Source organism: Micropterus salmoides, unplaced genomic scaffold (assembly GCF_014851395.1).
Source record: "Micropterus salmoides isolate LMB-PRFRI ecotype aquatic unplaced genomic scaffold, ASM1485139v1 Ms_hic_scaffold_10, whole genome shotgun sequence".
NCBI classification, from domain to species: Eukaryota; Metazoa; Chordata; class Actinopteri; order Centrarchiformes; family Centrarchidae; genus Micropterus; species Micropterus salmoides.
Window position 1 is genome coordinate 11518893 of NW_024040041.1, and position 20431 is coordinate 11539323.

The 20431-nt window shown below is 40.3% G+C and overlaps 1 protein-coding gene across 2 annotated transcripts in view; it reads right to left on the reverse strand.

Annotated features, from left to right (window-relative positions):
* The window catches only part of prkcbb (protein kinase C, beta b), a 116502-nt gene that overhangs the window by 84274 nt on the left and 11797 nt on the right, over window positions 1–20431 (reverse strand). For both annotated transcript variants that reach the window (XM_038696249.1, XM_038696240.1), the window contains exon 3: window positions 534–616. In XM_038696249.1, coding sequence (XP_038552177.1) covers window positions 534–616 — 83 coding nt within the window. The remainder of the gene's footprint in view (window positions 1–533; window positions 617–20431) is intronic.

A 20431-nucleotide genomic window follows, 5' to 3' on the forward strand; every position in this document is an offset into this window, starting at 1 on the left:
ATCCACTGTGATTCACTGTTGTAAAATAATAAAACTATCTCCTTGGTGAAGCAAGAGAAAACCTTTGCCCAAGGAAATAAATATATCTATACCATCGCTTGTCATCTCAGCCACAGTCTCATTTGTTTATAGTAATTACACCATGCCAATCTATTTTGTTTTATTTGACAATAATACAGTGATGCAAAACTCTGCATGCGAGGGGACCAGTGGAGCTGCTCAATATGACAATATGGGTTGTGTCGAGCAGCTTCGAGTGTTACATGCCTGTATTCAACTTCTACATCAAATATAAACACTAGAGTAATTCCTGTGTGTGAGTGTGTGACGGTAAGGTATGACTGTCAAGACAGGAAAAGGAGGAGAGAGAAAAAGATGGAGGCAGCTCAACCGTGACACTGGTGTAGACAGGTGACGGTGGCTCATGTGATGTCTGTGCAGGCTCTGTTTCTCTCGCGTTCGATCTTTCACTACTCATTCTCGCTTTCATACACAGTCATATGATTTAAAATGATTTCTTAATTTGTACTCACATCTGATGCAGGTCCTTTATCAGCACCTGGGCAGGAGAAAGTGACGAACTCATGGCAACGTTTGTGAACCACGAAACAACACACTGTAGAGAGAGAGAGAGAAAGAATGAGAATATTTATCACCATTTGCCTTATAATATTCAGTAATCCAAGAAACTAAGGAGCTTAGCATTCCAGGCATTTATTCATTATTTTTAAAATTATCACTTCCAAGGTAGCCTTGGCTGCTTAGAGGCCAAAATCGTGGTCTGGTAGTAAAACTCATACCACAATCATGATTAATACACTGGTCTGCTAGTAACACTACAACCCCAAGCTAGCTCAAGTGCTGAACAGAGTACACTGACATACAGTGACTATAGGCCCAACTTGGTATATGTAATCATCAGAAATTCAAGCAGCACTGTATCTGATGTGAGTGAGATACACAAAATAAGAAGTGAACTTCCTCATGGTCATAGCTGACTACTGTGAAGACAGATTGTATAACATGTGGAACATGAGAAAGAGTATTAACCATTTTCTATCGACATCAAACACAACCCGAGCACTATGTACATCACAGGAATGTTATGTACATACATAATGTAACATTTACTCAGGGACTGTTAGATTTTGTAGGCTTGGTTTTGAAATGTTAAGTTAGTATAATTTAAATTGAAATAATTGTTTAAGTTAAGTTCAAGCAAAATTCGATAAGATTTTGAGCGGTAAGCTTGATGAAAGCCGGGTTATTTTGCCATCGCTGAGCTGTTAAGAGGCAGCACTCACTTAACCTATGAAAAGCATTAGCTGTACAGAGGGATGCTGTTCTTCTGTCTTAACACCCACACACTCTTATTGTCACTCCTGCACCGCTGACTCATTGTCAGCCACTCTGGATAAGAGCCCCTTCTAAATGTCTACAATGTAATGTAAAATGTAACCTCATATTTATTTTTTTTAGTTACAGCATGTACCAAAATGACATCTTATTAACTGAACTTCCAGTGTTTACAAAGTTTGATGTCAACAGAATTGAGAAATCCACATTTGCAACAAATTCAAGGTTGGGTTTGTTCTCTCTGGGCACAGATTTGTTGAAAATAACATCTATACACATAAAGACACATGAAAGATCAAAGAAAGGCCTGTTTGACCAGAATCTAAATGAGATGAAAACATGGCTCCGCTTTTCAGGTTGGTAACAATCAACGGTGCAGAAACATGTGAAAGCGTCGACGCATATCGAGCCTGTCATCTCCACCATGATCAATGTCAGCTCCGCTGACAGGCAAGACGAACAGGAAGGCTAAAAATATCTGTCACACACACACACACACACACACACACACACTGATAATATTTACATAGTGTGTAATGTGTGATGGAGAGATACTGACAAGTGCTGTAAATGCCCTGAACAACAGATTTTGTTGTACCCAAAACAGGCTAGAGAGCGACTACTAAAAATTATAAAGCATATTTGAATTGTCTTGCTCTGTGTTTATGAAATACTGCATAACTTGCTTGTCAATATTGTAACTCCATTAAAGGACAGTATAGCTTGAGATTTAGGACTGTCAGTGAGGCAAAATGAGCTATTTGAAGACATCATATCGGACTTAGGACAATTGCAACTTATTTTCTGACATTTTATAGACCTAATAATGAACTGATTAATTCAGAAAATAAGCAGCTGATAAAATAATAAAAAAATCACTATAAGTTGAAGAAGAGAAGACTGATAACTGTACATGGAGGCACTGATAGGAAATGAAAAAAAACAACCCATTATTTAATTTCATCAAAGCGGACTGTCAACATGACACAATGTAAAATGGACACAATGCTGAGTACTGAAATTCTTATTCAACGTGTCAAAGTGCCAACAGTCCTTTCAGATCACTTCACTGTTCCTTATTATTATAGTCCACTGCCGACACACTTTCTTCATACAGAAGAGTCTGGTTACTATAGTTATAGATTAAACTGCCTGAAAAAAGTAGTTAACAGCAGCTTACCATTAGGTAAAACACAAAAATGCTGTTTACATAGTTATCGGTCAGTTACATAATGTGATATTATTATATAATATAACAATTATTATATAATATATTAATGACATGAGAGGGTCATTCTGCTTCATAATGAGTACTCACTTTATTTATAATACTTTAACTACATTTTGCTACTATTACTGATGTATTTATATCATGTATTCTATTCTACATAGGCAACCTGCTTAAAACTACTTACTACTAAATAACACTTACTACTTAAAGGGGCATTATGGCGTTTTCAGGGCCATTAGTATTAAGATTGCAACCAGGTGTGTGCTCGTACGCGTGCTCGCTTGAACTCATGAGCGAGCATAATCCAAAACACAACCGCTTTCATACAGAAACCATGCAATAAATGCAGAAACACCTGCATGCAGGCTGTGGCTTTTCACTCAGACATGTTCAGGCTCTGTTACTTCAACGTTCCCGGCTCAGAAGCAGATCAACACCGGCACCATACTTTTCATTCAGCGCAGTGAGACACCGGCATATTGGCACAGTACTCCCAAAAAAAGGCAGTGCGAGAGTGTCTATAAACAGAAAGACCGCTTCACACAACATGCTGGAAACTCAGGTAAACTCCCACTGCAACGTAACAGTAATATTTTTATCAGCTGCAGGTTTAACTAATCCATACACGTTACATGATAACAGCACATTTACTGCATTTAGCCGACGTGCTACATCGTTAGATCACCTATCTGCTTTTCGGTTAACTATTTTACTGTCTGTGTATCTTTCGCCGGAGGCTCAACAATGTCAACACAGCTAACGTTCATGTATTGGATGATAACGAAATGGCTACTGAGCTGGACTGAATATTATAATGAAATTGTGTGACACTTTATAACAGTTAGACAGCAGTAAGTAACTTTACTGTAATGTTACTGGATTATTGTGTGTTGTTGTGACCGTTTTGCTGCAGTGTTGTATATTATGTGGGTCACGTTAGTTACAGCGACTGTGAGGTGGAGAAGCTGTATACTTGAGTATCGGTAAAACCACAATAAATCTAAATTGATCGTTACAAAGTGAAGTTTTATAAACGAGATTCGGGAACCGAGGCGACACCTCAAACTCATCCAATTTCCGCTAGTGATGGCAAGTTCGAGTCATTTCGTTCATTTGAACCAGGCTGTTATTGTGGCGCTGCAGAAATAAATGAACCTGAATAAATCCTTCCATTTTCACAATCTTTGCCGAGAATACAACCAGACCAGCCATATAAAGGCTTATGTATATAATTACTGAAATGGAAGTGCTCATTCATACAGTAGCCTAACGTCCCTATTCATGAGTAAAATATTAATATCAGATTTGCAGTAATAAGCTTGATACACTATATGAATAAACACACTCTAATTAAAATTCAACCAATTTAATAATAATCTGGATCAAGCCACCAAGTTCTTAAAGAACTCCAGCACAGAGAGAGGAACAAAGAAATAAACACATATAAACGCAGCAGTTCTGGACGCAGAATGGGCCACATCAGGTCCGGATTCTGTCCATGTGTCCGGAGAAACACATGAGCACATCGCTCTCAAACGCTGCAGGTTGTTCACCAGTCATGAGCTGTGAAACAACAGTTCTGTTGGTAAATAAAAAGGAAAAGTTACGTTGCGTTCCCTGGCAGACCTGGATCAGCTGTTAGCTGTTTTCAGAGCTAACGCTAACGTTGCTACGTGGCTGTGTTTTAATGTTTTAATGACCGGGTCTGTTTGTTTTGGAGAGGAGACGACCTCTGAGGTAATTTGGCTCCAGGTAGAACCCTGTCAGGGCTCTGAAGTGGAGCGGACCCAGAACAACTCTCATCAGCTGTTAGCTGTAATGTTAAACACCAGCAGGACTAAAGTTACGGTGCGGCTGTGTTAAAACTATAACTTAGCACAGGTATCAAATATTAACTAATATCAACTCCAACGACTCCGCGGTGCATCCCACGGTAACAGAAGCAATACAACCCCACATCAGCCCTCACACCAGGCCAGGTCGTATCAAATTCAGTTACACCCCAATGTCTTTCTCATTCGTTTTCTATTTCTCAAACGTCACTGGCCCAGTCAGACCATCCCCAGTGTCAACCTCTTCACGAAAAAAGATTCTCGGCGGTAACCACACCGAACCCGCTCCACCGATTAATCCATCCTCCCATAACCCGCTTATTCCAAGGGAAACACAAACTGTTCTCAGCCCTATCGAACTCAAGCAACCACCTTCTATCAGATCCAAAGTACTTACGCCAGCAGATTTTCGCTCCCCTTTTTCTTCGTACCCCGACAATACAAGTTCAGTCTTCCCCGGCCGCAGGTCAGAGCCGGACGATTACCTGTCCCCAATCTTAGACCTGGCCTCGGTTCGGCGGCAGCGGCTTCCACATCTACCACGTCCTCTTTTCGTCTCAAGCCGCCGGCCACGTGCAGCAATTCAACCAAGGGACGCACTGGGGCACCCTAGACCCCAAGCTTACTGCCGCGTCTTTGCAGCACGGCCCTTGAACTGCAACCTTTGCGGCGCACAAGATCACTAAATAAACAAACAAATATAAATATCAATAAATACTAATGGTTTGCTTGCAGCCAAACACACAAGCAACACAACAAAAGAAAGAGAAGAGCACGCCTTTTTCTCCTCATGTGCCTGCACCATAAACCGTATAATAAAGGCCTGCACGTGCCAAGTACATGCGTGATTTAACAGCACACCGTCGGCTGCGGTCTAAGGCATGTTCGCCTCTGTTGCACCACAAGCTCGGATTTCCGTCGGTGTCATCCTTCGGTACCATCTAACAATTTGCCATACATTTTCAGGTGCTATTCCTGCACGTCAACTGACTCAATTCAGTACTCAACCATCAATCACGCCATCGCCCGCACCACAGGACGAGGAGCCTGGCCATCCAAGGCAGATATCAACAGCGCCTCGAAGCGTTTCCCATTCTAAGCCAGAAGTCATCCAGCCCTCCACAGACGCTGCCTCTCCTGTCGTCTTCAGCTACTACGGCGGTAGTCGGTTTGCAGCGGACTGGCCACCTGGTTTTCTAGCCCTCCCTCCTTCCCCTACCATTGATGACACTTACCCAGTTTATCGTAGCCATTCTTTGGGGGTCTAAACTGTCTAAGAAAACTATCACAATATACTCAGACTTAGTGCAGTGGTAGACACAATTAACAGAGGATGATCCCATTGCCCAGACATAATGCAATCCATGCACCTTGGTTCAGCACAGTGCCATTCGTCATCCGAGCCTCCCATATCCCAGGCCACAAAAACACTATCACCGACTCTTTCTCGCTCAGATCAGGCCACCTGACTCCATACACGGACAGAGTCCTAGAATCCACATTCCTACTGACATTTTTGGCTTCTCACGCTGCCATCCGAGTCTATACGCCACGTGACCCGACATCTCCATACCATCCAAAGACACACTCCTTCATCACCCCAAATGCAGCGAAACTAACCAACCTCTTTCCACTCGATTTCTTACCTCAGTCCGTACGAACCATACAACTCTATGTAGACTTGATAATAGCCAGCCACGCCTTCCCCCCAAGATCCTCTGTTCGTCACAGAGACAGGGAAGTAGCCACTCTTCTGGTGTCACCAACTCCTCCGCCAAATTCTATCCAAATAAGGAATTTCCCCCAGACTCTACTTGGGCATCCGTTCCGCATCATTATGTTGGCTGGGATTCCCACTGTCTCCAGGCAGGGAATCCCAGCCAACATAACCAAATCCTCGGTCGCTTACGACCTAAACAATATCAGAAACACTCACGCACACCTTTCATCTGAAGTTCTTTTGGGGGTTTCCGCATGTCCGCGGAATAAGAGACGGCTCCCCCACCCGAGTCTCGACTCCACCGGTTCCCGCACACCTTCTCGCCAGAAGACACCGGTCTGCTCTTTACTCACGCATCCATCGGCGCGGATCCGACTCCTCCCCTTCATCCCCCACCTGTCTTCCCCTCCACCCTTCATCCATCACACCTCGACCCCTACCCCTCATTCCTTGACCCTCTCCCCATCCCTACATCCTTCAGCCCACCCTTCGGGCACTCGATCCGTTCTTTTCATACAATCTATCTCGGCTCCATTACAAGCAATAAGCCATTGTTAACCTTCTACGTTCGTAGGCGTGGTCTTTGTTAGTGAAGCAAACACCGGCAGGTCCGAGCTAATGTAGCATTAGCTGGCTGCTCTTGGCTGCATCACTACAGGCTAGTGAACAAATTGCTACACATTTGCTTTTTACCGTTACATAATTTCTTGCAGGCTAAATCAATACTTTGACATAGTACTGGTGGTACACAGGACAGTAACATGGGTCGCGTTAGTTGTTGAAGTAATCTGAAAAGTGATACAACTTTGCACTGGATAACGTCAATATCATCTGAATCTGTTTGGTCTGATGGGCTTCAGCTAGGGTTGCCACCCATCCCTTAAAATACAGAATTTGAGAACTAAATAGCTTTACAGACAACTTGGACATACGGGACAAACCACGTCCTGTATTGATTCAAAACGGGACGTGGTTTGTCCCGTATGTCCAAGTTGTCTGTAAAGCAGCATCCCATGCAAATCATCCCACCCGCATTCTGTGAAAACTTCTCTACCCCTGATTGGGTAATACTCGCTGCCATTGTTGGTTTGATTAATACCGTCAGGTTCAGGGCCAATCGGAGTCAGATAGGGGCGGGTCTCTTTGCTGGGAATCGATTTGAAACAATGGCAGCAGCAGCTCGAGAAACCCCTGCGCTCCCTCTGAAACGAAAGCGGATGCAAAAGTAATGACGACGACGAAAGTGGGACAAATCAAATAGTCGATTTGATGAGTATCAATCCGAACTGCACAATTTGTTGCCCAGTGTTCTGTGTGGCCTGTCAGACATGTGACAGCTAATGACTTAATAGAACATGCTAATTTTCTGATTGATTACTCTGGAATGCTGCATATTTGTTAAGAAATATTGTTACAATGTAAATGAATCACATGCCTACATTATGGTATGATATGTTTTTTAAGGTTGAGGTGTATAGTCAGACACATCAGCATTAATTTAATAAGAGAGAGATATAGGCTATTTAATACACATTTAATTATCAAAATATAGTGCCTATGTGAAGAATATAAACTATGTGTTATGCTTAACCAATCTATATATGCATCCTTCAATACTATAGAATTAACAATAGGCTAAATAAAACTGAAGAAATAATCACATAAACATATATACTTCCCAATAATAAAAATGGTGTTAAATTAACTTCAGAAATGTTTGTAGATAGGTTAATAATATGTGTTTTCATTGTTTGGATGTTTTTACTGCAAATATTGACAAATATTTTAGCCAAAATCTGTGTTCATACCACCCTTTACAATAAATCATGTTGGCAATTTCTCATCCTGCCCATCAACAGCCAGATCACAAGCATTGCAGCATCCACTGGTTGTGGATATTTTCCAGAATGACCAACAAAGTGACATCAAGAACAGGTGCTCTGTAGAGCGCATTAGGAGTGAGCGCTTTATCACTCTCAACTTTGAGCTGTCCTGTTCTCCTGTAGCTTTTTGAAAGACAGTGCTGCACGAGTAGTGTATATCTGACAAGAAAACACTTACAAAAGGAAGTAGGCCTAACGTGCTCCAATACTGCACACAAGGCCTACTACTTCTGGTCCACTGATGTTGGAAAATCCTTTGCTAAAGTCTTTCCAATCGAATCCAATTAATTCATTTGTTTTAGCCTATTTATAGTAAATAAGTTATGGACAATAAGGCAATGAAAATTTGATTTATTAATAAGTAATTTCATTGAAAAACTACATATAGGCCCTTTATTAACTTTATATAATTTTTTTTTTTCTGTGAACTTTTGTCTAATGCAGTCATCAGAGCACTGGTTGGCAGATCAGAGAATTAAAAACATTATTTTTGCCACATCTAAAAATGTTAACATGATATTTTGAATGTCAGTGGTCTCATCTACTGTCTCATTTACATATTTACTATTCTATCATATTCTATCCCATTCTATTGTGAAACTTGCACTGATCAGATGGTTATTATTATTACAAAGACTGACACACACACACACACACACACACACAAAACATGTGCACCTCAATGGTACTTTACTCCCACGTGATATCCTCTCTTTGGTCACACCACCCACTCACTGCGATGATATCACACACACACACACACACACACACACACCACCCACTTATTCCAATGATATTGCAGATTGAATACACAGAAAGAGCATGGAGGGAGATAGGACTGATCAGAGCCATGTGCACATACTGTATTGCTTTAAGGCAACTGCTCTTTTGAGTATTGCAACTGCCAAAATTCTAACCAAAACACACACACACACACACACATACACACAAACACACACACACACTGCAACTCCAAAACTCTGGTTCTGGTGTCTTTCTCTGACTATACAAATCAAATTGGAGTCCTTCCAGTTACTGTACTGATGTACCGATGTTCCCTCCCTGTATCTCTCACAAACCTCCTCCTTGTCCACCGCCTCCTCCCCTGCTTCCCACTGGCCTCTTGGTGCCCTCCGTATGTACTGGTCTTAGTCTGACTCCCTAGCTGGCACCTTGCCTACGTGCCTCCATTATTTATCGTATACATTAAATATCCATTGGAAACGCACGCATAGACAAACGGTTTGATATGCATCCTAACACAGGCATTGTTAAAATTTCTCTACATCATTCTCTCTTTCTCATTTCTTTCTCTGTCAACCTGTTTGTTTCCCTGTTCTCTTTTCGTATCTTCTCTCCCTCTTTCATTAGTCTGTTGCATCGCTGTGGCTGTGACCTGGGCTTAGGTTACTGCAGAGGTAAGCAGCCATGTAGTATACCTGTAGAGTCTACCCGTAACACTGGCTGAGCATTAAGTTACACTACAGGCTTATGCAGTTAGCACCTCAGCCAACGGACAGAGACTGAGGAGGATCATTTACATTAGGGTACAATAAAGGTTTTACTAAGAACTTTTTAAATAATCTGCCTTACTAGTTACAAGCTTCACTGGTAAGCCACTGAAGCTCTCCCATTATTTCTCTGTAATTTTATGACTTGTGTTACTGCTATGCATGTGATGGCATGTTGTCCCAAAAGTAAAGATTTTCACAGGCCTTTCTACCAGGAAAGAGCATGCCACTGCATGCACAGCCACTTCAGTGGTCCATATGATTCTCCCCTTTACATTTTAGGTTCCTATGTACAACAACAATAAAACTGGAACATGAAAAAGGCCAGGCCATTATTGTAAATAACAAACTGTTCTTAATTAACTTGCCTGGTCAAATATATATATATATATAATATTTTTTTTAAAAAGAGCTGAAATGATAAGTCAATTTATCAATTAGTCAACTGATAGAAAATGGATCCGCAACCATGTTGACATTTAATTAATAATTTCTCATGTTTCAACCATAATGTCTGGTTATAGCTACTCAAATCTGAGGATTTGATGCGTTTGTTTGTAAAATGATATATGGAATATTTTTGGTTTTGGACTGATTGTCGGTTAAAACAAGGAATTGGATGCAGCACCTTGGGCTTTGGGAAATTATAATGAATTATTATAATCACTATTTTGTAAAGCAAATGATTCATCAAGAAAATAACCAACAGATAAATCTATAATTAAAACAAATGCAGTCCTAGTGATTGGATTCACTAATTGCGTTATAAGGATGTTCAGTTCTTTATCTAATCCTTATGCATATTATTAGCTGATGCAGGCCAAAAAATATTGTGTACAGTTTCATCATGAGTCATATTATAGCACTTAACACAAAACTCAAACCCCTGTATCAATAACCAATGATTTACAATCAATTTCATGCACATTAAGTAATTACCTGGCAGTAGAGCAGTTATACATACTTGCATGTGGCTGTGTATGTTACAACAGTAGAGTACAACACACATCTGCAGTGACTATCACGTGAAACATGTTTTTGTCAGCTATAGCTTTTTGAAGTGTCCCATGTTGCCCCGATCCCTCCCCACCAGTCACATGAAGTGATTATGTAACGACTGGTTGTCTGTGTATATCCTCCTCCCATCAAGCGTTCTGTATATCATTACAGTGTGAAGAGATCTCACAAAGACACCACCTACCTCTGCAGCATCTTACAGTCAGCAATATGAGCATCCTTTCACCCTATTAGAGTCAACATTTTGATTGACTTTTCTCAAAAGGCAACACATTTAAAAAGCAACTTTCAAAATATAATTGGTTTACCAGATACTAACTCTAACACAGACTGAACCTTCAGGATTTTACATTAATGGAAGGAGGATTCTTTTTAAATAGCTAATGTAGTGGACTATTTTGAAAATCATCTCATAATTTTGTTTTTTTCACCCCCTGCCCTTTTATTTCCTGTTCTCTCTTCCCCCCACTGATCTTTTTTTCCTTCTATTGTTATCTTTTTCTCCTCTCCTCTCCTCTCATATTCTGTTTATGAAATGTTGGCAAAACACTTATGTTGTACATAGCCTTTTCCTCTGATGAGCTGCCAATGTGTGTGTGTGTGTGTGTGTGTGTGTGTGTGCAAGACACATTGTAAGGCTGTACAGTGATGTCCCAGATTTAGATACCGTAAGATTCAGTGGCTGGGTCCAATGGGACGACACACGACAAAGCTCACTAGTTAGTCATATTTATTCATCTATAGCTGTAGTAGTACATCACCTAATGTAGAGTATATATATTTAAACACATACACACAATGTTCGCTGGTTCAATACCTGTTGTAACCAACTGACTGAGTATCTAACTGGTCTGCATGAAATGAATTCAGACAATTTTCTGAAATTCAGTCTGTTCTATGCCTCCTGTGACTTGTATCAGATCTGACTAAACTTAAATGTCAACACTGATTGGATCATTATTCCTCACATGACATTAAAATGAAATCATGTACTCTCTATAACTGTCACAAACAAGCAACAAACAACTTCACCTTCACACAGTCAAATGATGCTGTCACGATGAATGAGTTAACATGTTTGATGTAACTGTTTCCGTATCTTTTTATGGGCTATATAGCCTTTAACAGTATCAACAAGAAATTGGATTCCGATTCACTTGTCAAATCTTTCTGTAATTAAATAAAAAGCCATAATGCTCCAAAACAGGATATCGAAATGATTTGGGAGGCTCTTCCAACTTCTCATTTGATTTCTACATGATGACACGATATGAGCTGGGCTGTGGACATAACCGGAAAAACAAATAACAGCAAAGTTGGCAAACCAAGACTGCGTACACTGCTGTGGCTAGAACAAGTCAGCACAGCCACACTCTCCATTAAGAATAATGGCCTTGCTTTGTGTAATTTTGCATTTCTGCATTTAATGTGAAAGCCTGGTTACCTTCTGAACTGACATGATGATCTATATGCTTGCTAACTGAGACAATAGATCACTGGTTTATTGACTGACTGACTGACTGTCTTCGCTGACGTGACTACAAAACATCTCCATCAGATCTTCTCTGTGACCACGGCCTGGCAGACCTGGCACAATGTTTAAACAGCGTGGAGAGAGGTCTGGGCGATCCAGACTACTGCTCCTGTTTCTGTTTCTTTCTCTTCCTACGGTCTCAGTAAAGCGGAAACAACCTCAAACAAGAAGCTGAGTGAAAGACTCAAAGAAGAAGCTGATGCAACAGGAGGAAGAGAAGAAGAGCAAGATGATAAGGAAGAGAACGCAAGAAGAAAGTCAATAATCTGAACAAAACACACCATTCACCTTGGGCACCTCCCCTTGTGTGTGTGTGTGTGTGTGTGTGTGTGTGTGTGTGTGTGTGTGTAAGGGCTTATATAAGGGGGCTGAACAACCTACGCCAATGTATAAATACCCACGATGCTGCTGGTGAAGCAGGGAGAAGGGTCAGAGTGAGTCAGCACACCCATATCACTCCTCCTCTTTCTCTCTCTCCCTTCCATCAATCCATCCTCTCTTCTTCTTCTCTATTCTCCTCCTCCAGCTCTGCATCTACATTTTTCATGTTGTTACTGTGTGTCTTTTCATGGGAAAACACAGAGGATTAAACTTGGCAGCTAAACTATGACCTCCAGTTGGTGGGGATCATAAGACAACCAGTGTAAACAAAACAATCAATTATACTTTCACGAAAGGACCCTTTAAATTTGAGTTCTTACTTGTCAAGGTTTTAAAAGGTCTGCCATGCTATAATATTGTTATTTTGAGGTTAAAAAATTTTCTATTCTCTTCAGAGATTTATATGTATTTTTGTGGTTTACAACTGTCCGTCTTTAAGTGGCCTCCCTGTGTTTTTAATTTCAGAGAGGAGACACTTGGTCATTTCCAATCACTCCTCTCAGAGCAACAGTTAGCTGAAACTGATTTCTCATGCCGTGTGTTCATTGCTGGTATGTGGTATAGTTATCTAAGGCTAGATGATAACCCCGCTAGTGTGTTTTCTCACAGTTTTTTTGTGAAAAACACATGTCACATTCATTTCATCAGAAATCTTATTTTTGATATCTCCCATTGAAATTCTATATTTATACCTTTTTTACTTTTTCACAATGTTGTTTTACATACTATTTACACATCAATTACAATCACAATCAATTGTTAAAAGGTGTCTGCTATTACATATTCAACTAGTTAGCTTGGCTAATGGCTAACTGACATTCAACAACTATTGTAGTTGTTTTAGATGTATTGACATAACTAATTAGCTTTGCAGCTTACCGTAAAACTTTGATCAATAGCCCGGACTTTTATTTACTAAAATCACTGAATTGACCCTGCCTATATTTAGGACAGGTGTCCATATGAGACAGGCCTTTAATTACTTTTGCACAGAACTTAAACTACTATGAAAACAGTTTATTTATTTCAAACAGTATTTCTTGTATAAAAATATTATATCAAATAATATCAAATACACAAATTTGTTTGATCTTGCTCTGACAGACGGCTTATGCACTTTTATTTTGTAGGCAGCAATGTCACGAAAACAAACATACCCAACAACATGAGAGAAGTGTGGCAGAAGTTATGAGACAGAGAGCAATGGACTTCACATGACAGGATTCACAACTTCGATTAATTTTTATGACACGCTGTTTTGATTCTTTTGATTGGTGGACCCCTACAGAGTAAAGGAATATAAATAATCAAGGAATGGACAGATTCAGACTTCACGAGCGCTTCAAAGGTAATGGGAGTCTGCACTTTTTTTTTCTTTTAATCTTTTTAATAAGAATTAGACTTTGGCTTGTTGTTTCCGTTAAATGAACTGAACGATTGAATTGTGGAGAATCTAACCAATCAAACAATGTGTAGAATGTCCATACTGACATATTGTAAGGCTGCCCCGAACTATCAACCCAGTTCATTGAAACAATTTAGGGGTGTGTGGTGGCAAAACGCCACAATCCAGCCAGAGATGAAGAAGGAAGAAAAGAAGAAAACAGGGTCAAGTGAAAAGAATGTCAGACCTGCCCAAATCTTCATAGAAATTGTGTGGAATTCAAAAAAGGATTTTGTGCAAAACTGTGAAGACAGAATATAATGTATTTATTATGACTGCTTTTATGTGTCAATAAATCAATCTCTTAAAAAGATTGCGGTTATAAGAAGATACATTACTTTCTAATAGTGTTCATCTGTGACACCTGTGTGATCAGTACGTTGTCCATTTGGATGGTGTACTATCTTACATTCAATTAGAATAAATACACAGGAGACACTACAGTCTGGCTGGCTTCACGCTCCGTTCGATTTCAGTTTCAGCTCTGTGCCAGCGCTGTGAAAGAATTCTGGCACAAGCCGGTTTTACGTGGTCCAGCTTACACCTCCACCCTTATCCTCTCTCTCATTCACTCCATCTCTCTCTGTCTCTCTCTCTCTCTCCCATTCACTGCATCCCTCTCACTGTCTTTCATTCACTCCACCTTCTTCTCTCCATTTCTGTCTGTCAAAGCCTGTCCGTCTGTCTCTTTGTCTTTTTCCTTCCATCCCACTCTCTGTCTGGTTCATTCATCTGTCTCTTATTCTGTCACTTTACATTCAATTTCCCTTCTCTCTCTATCACTTTCTGTCTCAATCGCACGCCTTTTCTGTCTCTCTCTACACTCATACAGATGCAAACTTCCAGATTTGGGAGCTGCTCATGTACAGTCTGCCACTGAGCCGCTCCACAGCAGGGTAGGTGTTCAGTGCTTTGCCTATGGACACCTTTACAGAGAGGAAGTGTAAGTCTCTATCTGTTTCTTTCAAATGTGCTGGTGGAATCAAACTTGCAGCCTCAGATAAACATGACAAGCATGGTTTGGTCATCATCATATTAAAGATGGTGTGAGTAAAAAGTTACTAAAATTGGACAAATTCCAAATCAAAGCCTGAATAGATATTATGTCAACAGGGCTGCAACTAACAATTATTTTCAGTACTGATTAGCGCATTGACAATTTCCCAGACCTCAAGGTGATGTTTTAATTTAATTGCTTGCTTTGTCCAGCCAACAATCTAAAACCCAAAGACATGTAACTCACTGATAAAGCAAAGATTTTTAAAATGATCAAAATTGTTGCTGACTAATCTTCTGCCAACGGACTCATCAATTAAGTGACTAATTGTTTCAGCTCTAGATGCCAGGTTTTAGTACTTGACAGTTTCCAATTCTCTATACTACAGACACATTTTGGTCTGTGCCCAAAACACTACTGAGCATCAATAACCAGTCCTTATAAGGAGAGCTTATAATTTAGAATGGAAAGAAGAAAGGAGGCTGGAATGTAGCAAAAAATGACATTTACATCGTTAATCTTTGCACCAACATCAGCTGTCTCTTCATTTTCTCTGGCTGTGTGTGTGTGTGTGTGTGTGTGTGTGTGTGTGTGTTTGTGTGTGTGTGGAGGGCACTTAGTTTCCTCTAACAGCAGAAGTACATCTACCTCCACAATATGACCTGAACAGGCAACTGCCGAACACGTCCAGCCGAAACAGCTGCCCTCCTCCCGCACTCCCTCCACCCTTCACTGCCACTTTCTCTCTCTTAACTCCCCTGCAAACCATACCTGCTGTTTTGGTCCAGACAGCAAGAAAAATAACTAGGAAAGCGCAAGTTTGAAAAACGCTTAAGTGCATAAATTATATATATACGACTGTTCGCTGAATTTAATTTGCTGAAGAGTATAGTCATCGCCCTCAACATGCAGTTTTATCTAATCTACTGATTTACTCATTAATTCAGAGAGAGAGAGGTGTGGTATGAAGAGGATGAAAGAGAGAGAGTGGGAGAGAGAGGACAGAGGGGTGAGAGTGAAGAGCTGCAGATATTAACAAGAGAGCTGATGAGACTAACAGGTTTGAATACCAAACAATGAACTAAATACACATTGTAAAGATGCTTGAATCCATTACATGGAAATGAAAAATAACTGTTGGCATTGTACCGCAAGTCTGATTTGGAAATCAAATCTTCCATTTTCTGGAAAGATACATGTGCAATCAAATGCAATCCAGCACAATAACCCTGCAATGTATAGTGTTTGTTAAACCAAAAAAATCAATGTTTTGTGTGTCAGCGATGTGTGGATTCAATAGGCTCATTTTCAACGCTGTAGTCTATGGTGGTGGTTGTGTTATGCTTGATGGCACCGACTGAAGGGTTTGAATGAGAAACAAAAACAGGGAGGGCCTGCTCTCAACTCTTGTGCTACAATATGATCGATCACTAACAATACAACACAACAGTGATGCAAACAATAGTCCACTTTGTGAAAGTGTCCTCTATGCGCGCTAATCTAAACAGCAAGTGTGCGGTATCTCTCTAACATCCTGTGGCTCACTGTTAAGTGATTCATTAAGGACAGCAAATGGACTTCAATTTATTTGGCGCTTTTATCTAAAGTGCTTTACAATATTCCTCTCATTTACACACACTGATGGCAGTGAACTAACAAGCAAGAGACTAACCTAACCATCAGGTTCAGTGTCTTGCTCTGAGGACACTTCACATTGTGGACAGAGGGAGCTGGGGACTGAACCGCTAACCCATTAAAGGACAACCTTCTCTGCCAGCAAAGACAGATGCTCATTATCTTTTAGTCTGAAGCATTAGCACGCTCATTAAACCAATCCAAAGGAAGGGTTAAAATCAAGGGCAACTAGACTTGATTGAGAATCTTCACAGACAATGCAAATGCTTCTTTAACTAAATTTTAATAACATCTTAAACCTACAAACACACTGCATTAGTGTGGTATATACACTGTGAAAGCTGTCATGTAATGAGGCCAGATGCTAAATTGCAGAGTCCATGTGTGTAATCACATTGCTGGGTGACAGTATGTGCACTTTCTTAATCTCTGCAGCCGTGAACTTGCAATTATCATTATGATTCTTGATATATGTTGCCTTGACATTACTTTTCTACTAAGAAACAAAAAAAACACTTGCAATTATGATGATACTATTTCGCAGTTTTGGTTCTCCTTTATCTTTTTAAATAAAAAGGTATACAACAGGACCTACAGAATGGCGCTGACTTGTTGGAGCCAAAATAACTAACAGCAGTAAAAGCACAATTACTAATTACAGCCAAAAAACAGGATTAGTATTATTTTAAAGAAAGTTTTTTAATTACAGTTTTAACTCTGTGGCCAAATAACAAGTGGGAGGCAGTGTGTGTGACCTGAATCTGAGATTAAGTTAGGAGCAGAAGAACATTAACAAAGATGAACTTGTGTGTGTGTGTGTATGTGTTTGCATGTGTTTGTTTTTGAGGGCAAGGCAGGCCATATTCTCCAACAACTCGCTCAATGATTGGCAACAGACCAGTGCTGCCTGGCCGCCTGTTATCCTCTTTACATGTGCAGACACACAAACACAAACACACACATATATTGACAATAAACAAATGTAGTCCTTTTCACTCTTGTTTTATCTGTCCCTCTGTCTCTCTTCCAAATTCAAAAGGGTTTTAATAGTGAAAAACTCCTTTATATTCAGACAGGTTGTTAACATTCAAGTACAGAAAAGAAAAGAAAGATAATGATGATGGCAAATTGCAGATAGCAGATACCGTAGGTGGGTGATATTTAAACACTACACTATTAGGTTTAGCACATAAAGTCTCAAACTCCACAATATGATATTCGTAAACACATAAATTGACAGGAAACAATAAAAGGAAACTAATGAGGGTGTGGAGACAGACTACCGTGGAAGACAGAGAAAGAGGGGAGGAAGGGACAGGTGACAGATGAGAGAGAAAAAGCATGTGATGTGAAGGGAGCGCGACACAAAAGCAGAAAGTCAAATAAAGAAAGAAACAGAGATGGAGGGAGAGACAGAAAAAGGAGGTCTGAGATCACTGCACTCCTGTCTGCTCGTGTCTCTGTTGCTAGGTTACAATCCATAGACGAATGGGTTTAAGTATCTCAGGAGCAACAGTGACATAGTTAGCTGGTTTCCATCAGCCAACAAACACACACACAACGTTAGATAGACAGACACACACACACACACGTTAGACACACACACACAGAAATGGAGCAACTCTGAAACTGTCTTTACCTCTTATTTAGATTTAGCCATTGCTATGAGAGGATGTGCGCACAAACAGACACACACCACATAGACACACAAGTGACATTACAGACAGAAAGCCCAAACTGTACCGCTGTGAACTGAGAAACACCACTTTGTTATGTCTGGAAACACACATGTTGCCAGGTACGCTTGTATGATAAATACATCATAAACTTACTGTATATCACTGTAAAATCAGCATAAACATGCCGTAAACATGATATTATCACAACCTTGACAACCTCTGACTAAACAAACCTTCCAACTGATTGTTCCAGCTGTAACATTTGGACATGTATTATATGGTTATATATGTTTTATGAAAACAACAGTTCCACTACAGATGCATGAACAGAGCAGCATCTAAAGAGTTAACTCCAAACTTCAACATCAATGTTCAGTCAGTGAAATGTTGTCCGCAAAGAATCTCAGTGACCTTCTGTCCTAGAAATTATATCATAGTACATTTTCAAGCCCACAACGCCAGCACAGCAGCATCTCTCCCCCAGCAGTTAGTAATCCAGGTTGGCCATCCCACCTACACACCGTGATTCACGTTTTAGACATTTTGCTCGCCTCATCATCAAGTCAAATTGCCCTGAGTGCAACTGATCAGGTTCAATTTGTAGATCACCTAGATTACAAACAACAAATACAGAGTGGTGCAAAGGTCCTGTGACAGTGATCATGTAGGAGACAAGTGGTGGGAAAGTGAATAATTAAAAGAAAGGATGAGCAGATGTTATTGAGAGTAATGTGGGTGGAACGGCGTTAGAAACACACCTTTGGCTTCTTTACTGAGACTACAATAAGTTGAAATTTACTAATACCTACATTAGGTATCATAACTTCCTTCAGGTACTCTTCAGAGCTGTTATCTAACAACCTCCAATTTCCACTGACTTCCACATAAATTGCACACACGTGTATACAAACACAGACACACACCTCACACAACTAATTTTGTATAATCCACGAACACATTCTCACTCCCAACTCAACACATATGGAGGCTTGGTCAAAACCCCTTGGTTTGGGTAAAAAATTTGGGTTAATAATATGGTACGTGATTTAACTTACTTAAGGTAAGTAATGCTATTTATGTAACCTACGTCACTAAAAACACTCATTGTTTGTTTCACACGGGAAATGAACACTTGGACTTTTCCGTTATTTACAATACACCTGCTTTTAGCGTTCATACATTATGCTACGAGGATTCCCCCAGGGCTTCCACCACTGGGAGTCAGCAAGTCATCCTGCTCATATTAATAATCTCTGGTTACCTGCTGGAGTGGCTGGTGGTGGCCACCAATACAGCAGCCACAGGCAGAATAAACCATTTCCCCTCTGTGCTGTAGGGAGGCGGCTATTGACAGAGTTAAGTATAGATGATGGTTCTCTGTGGAACTGACACAGATTCATAGTGACAAAGCGCCTTTTAATAAGCTGCAACTAAGCTAAAATGTCCACAGCCAATAATAATAACAATAATCATTGACAATAATGAATAATTATAATGCCACACTCTTTGGAATGCTAAAGAGCTGTCACCTGTAAGTGACAAATAAAGTATAAAGCAGGCGACTATAGCTTACAGTCAGTAGTCCACTGCAGCCCTCATTACTTAAATGATTGAATAGGTCTTATGTGAGTGCTTTCAAATTACTGTGACTGTTACAAAAATGGAAATGCAAAATAGTGGTTTCTGACATGCTGCAACTCTGGTTAGGTTTATGGTTAAGTTTAGGTAACTTAAACTACTTTGTTTTAGTCAGGAAGAGATCGGACTAAAGGTTAGGAGGAACTATGAAGAGAGGGGGCAGTCAGTATTTGCAAAAGTGCAAGAGGTGTGTGTGTGTGTGTGTGTACACTGTGATGTTAAACAAGCCTGACCCACATTGGCTGTCTGATCCATCTCGATATGTCTCCAAGGTGTCACCATGGCAACGGGTGTACGATTGCCGCAAATGTCAGCAGCAAGGACAACCAAGCCCTAAAGGAGATAGTCTGTCAATCTGTGACTGAAAGTGAGTACACACACACACACACACACACACACACACACGGACACAGACACAAACACTCGCTCAGTGATCAGTCTTCAGATGTGTAAAAGTAGATCAGAGCACAAGGAGCTGGCCCTCACTGACAAGTAAAATTAGACTTTGTCACACACAAACACACACACACACATACACACACACACACCTGTGGAATAACAAACACACACAGA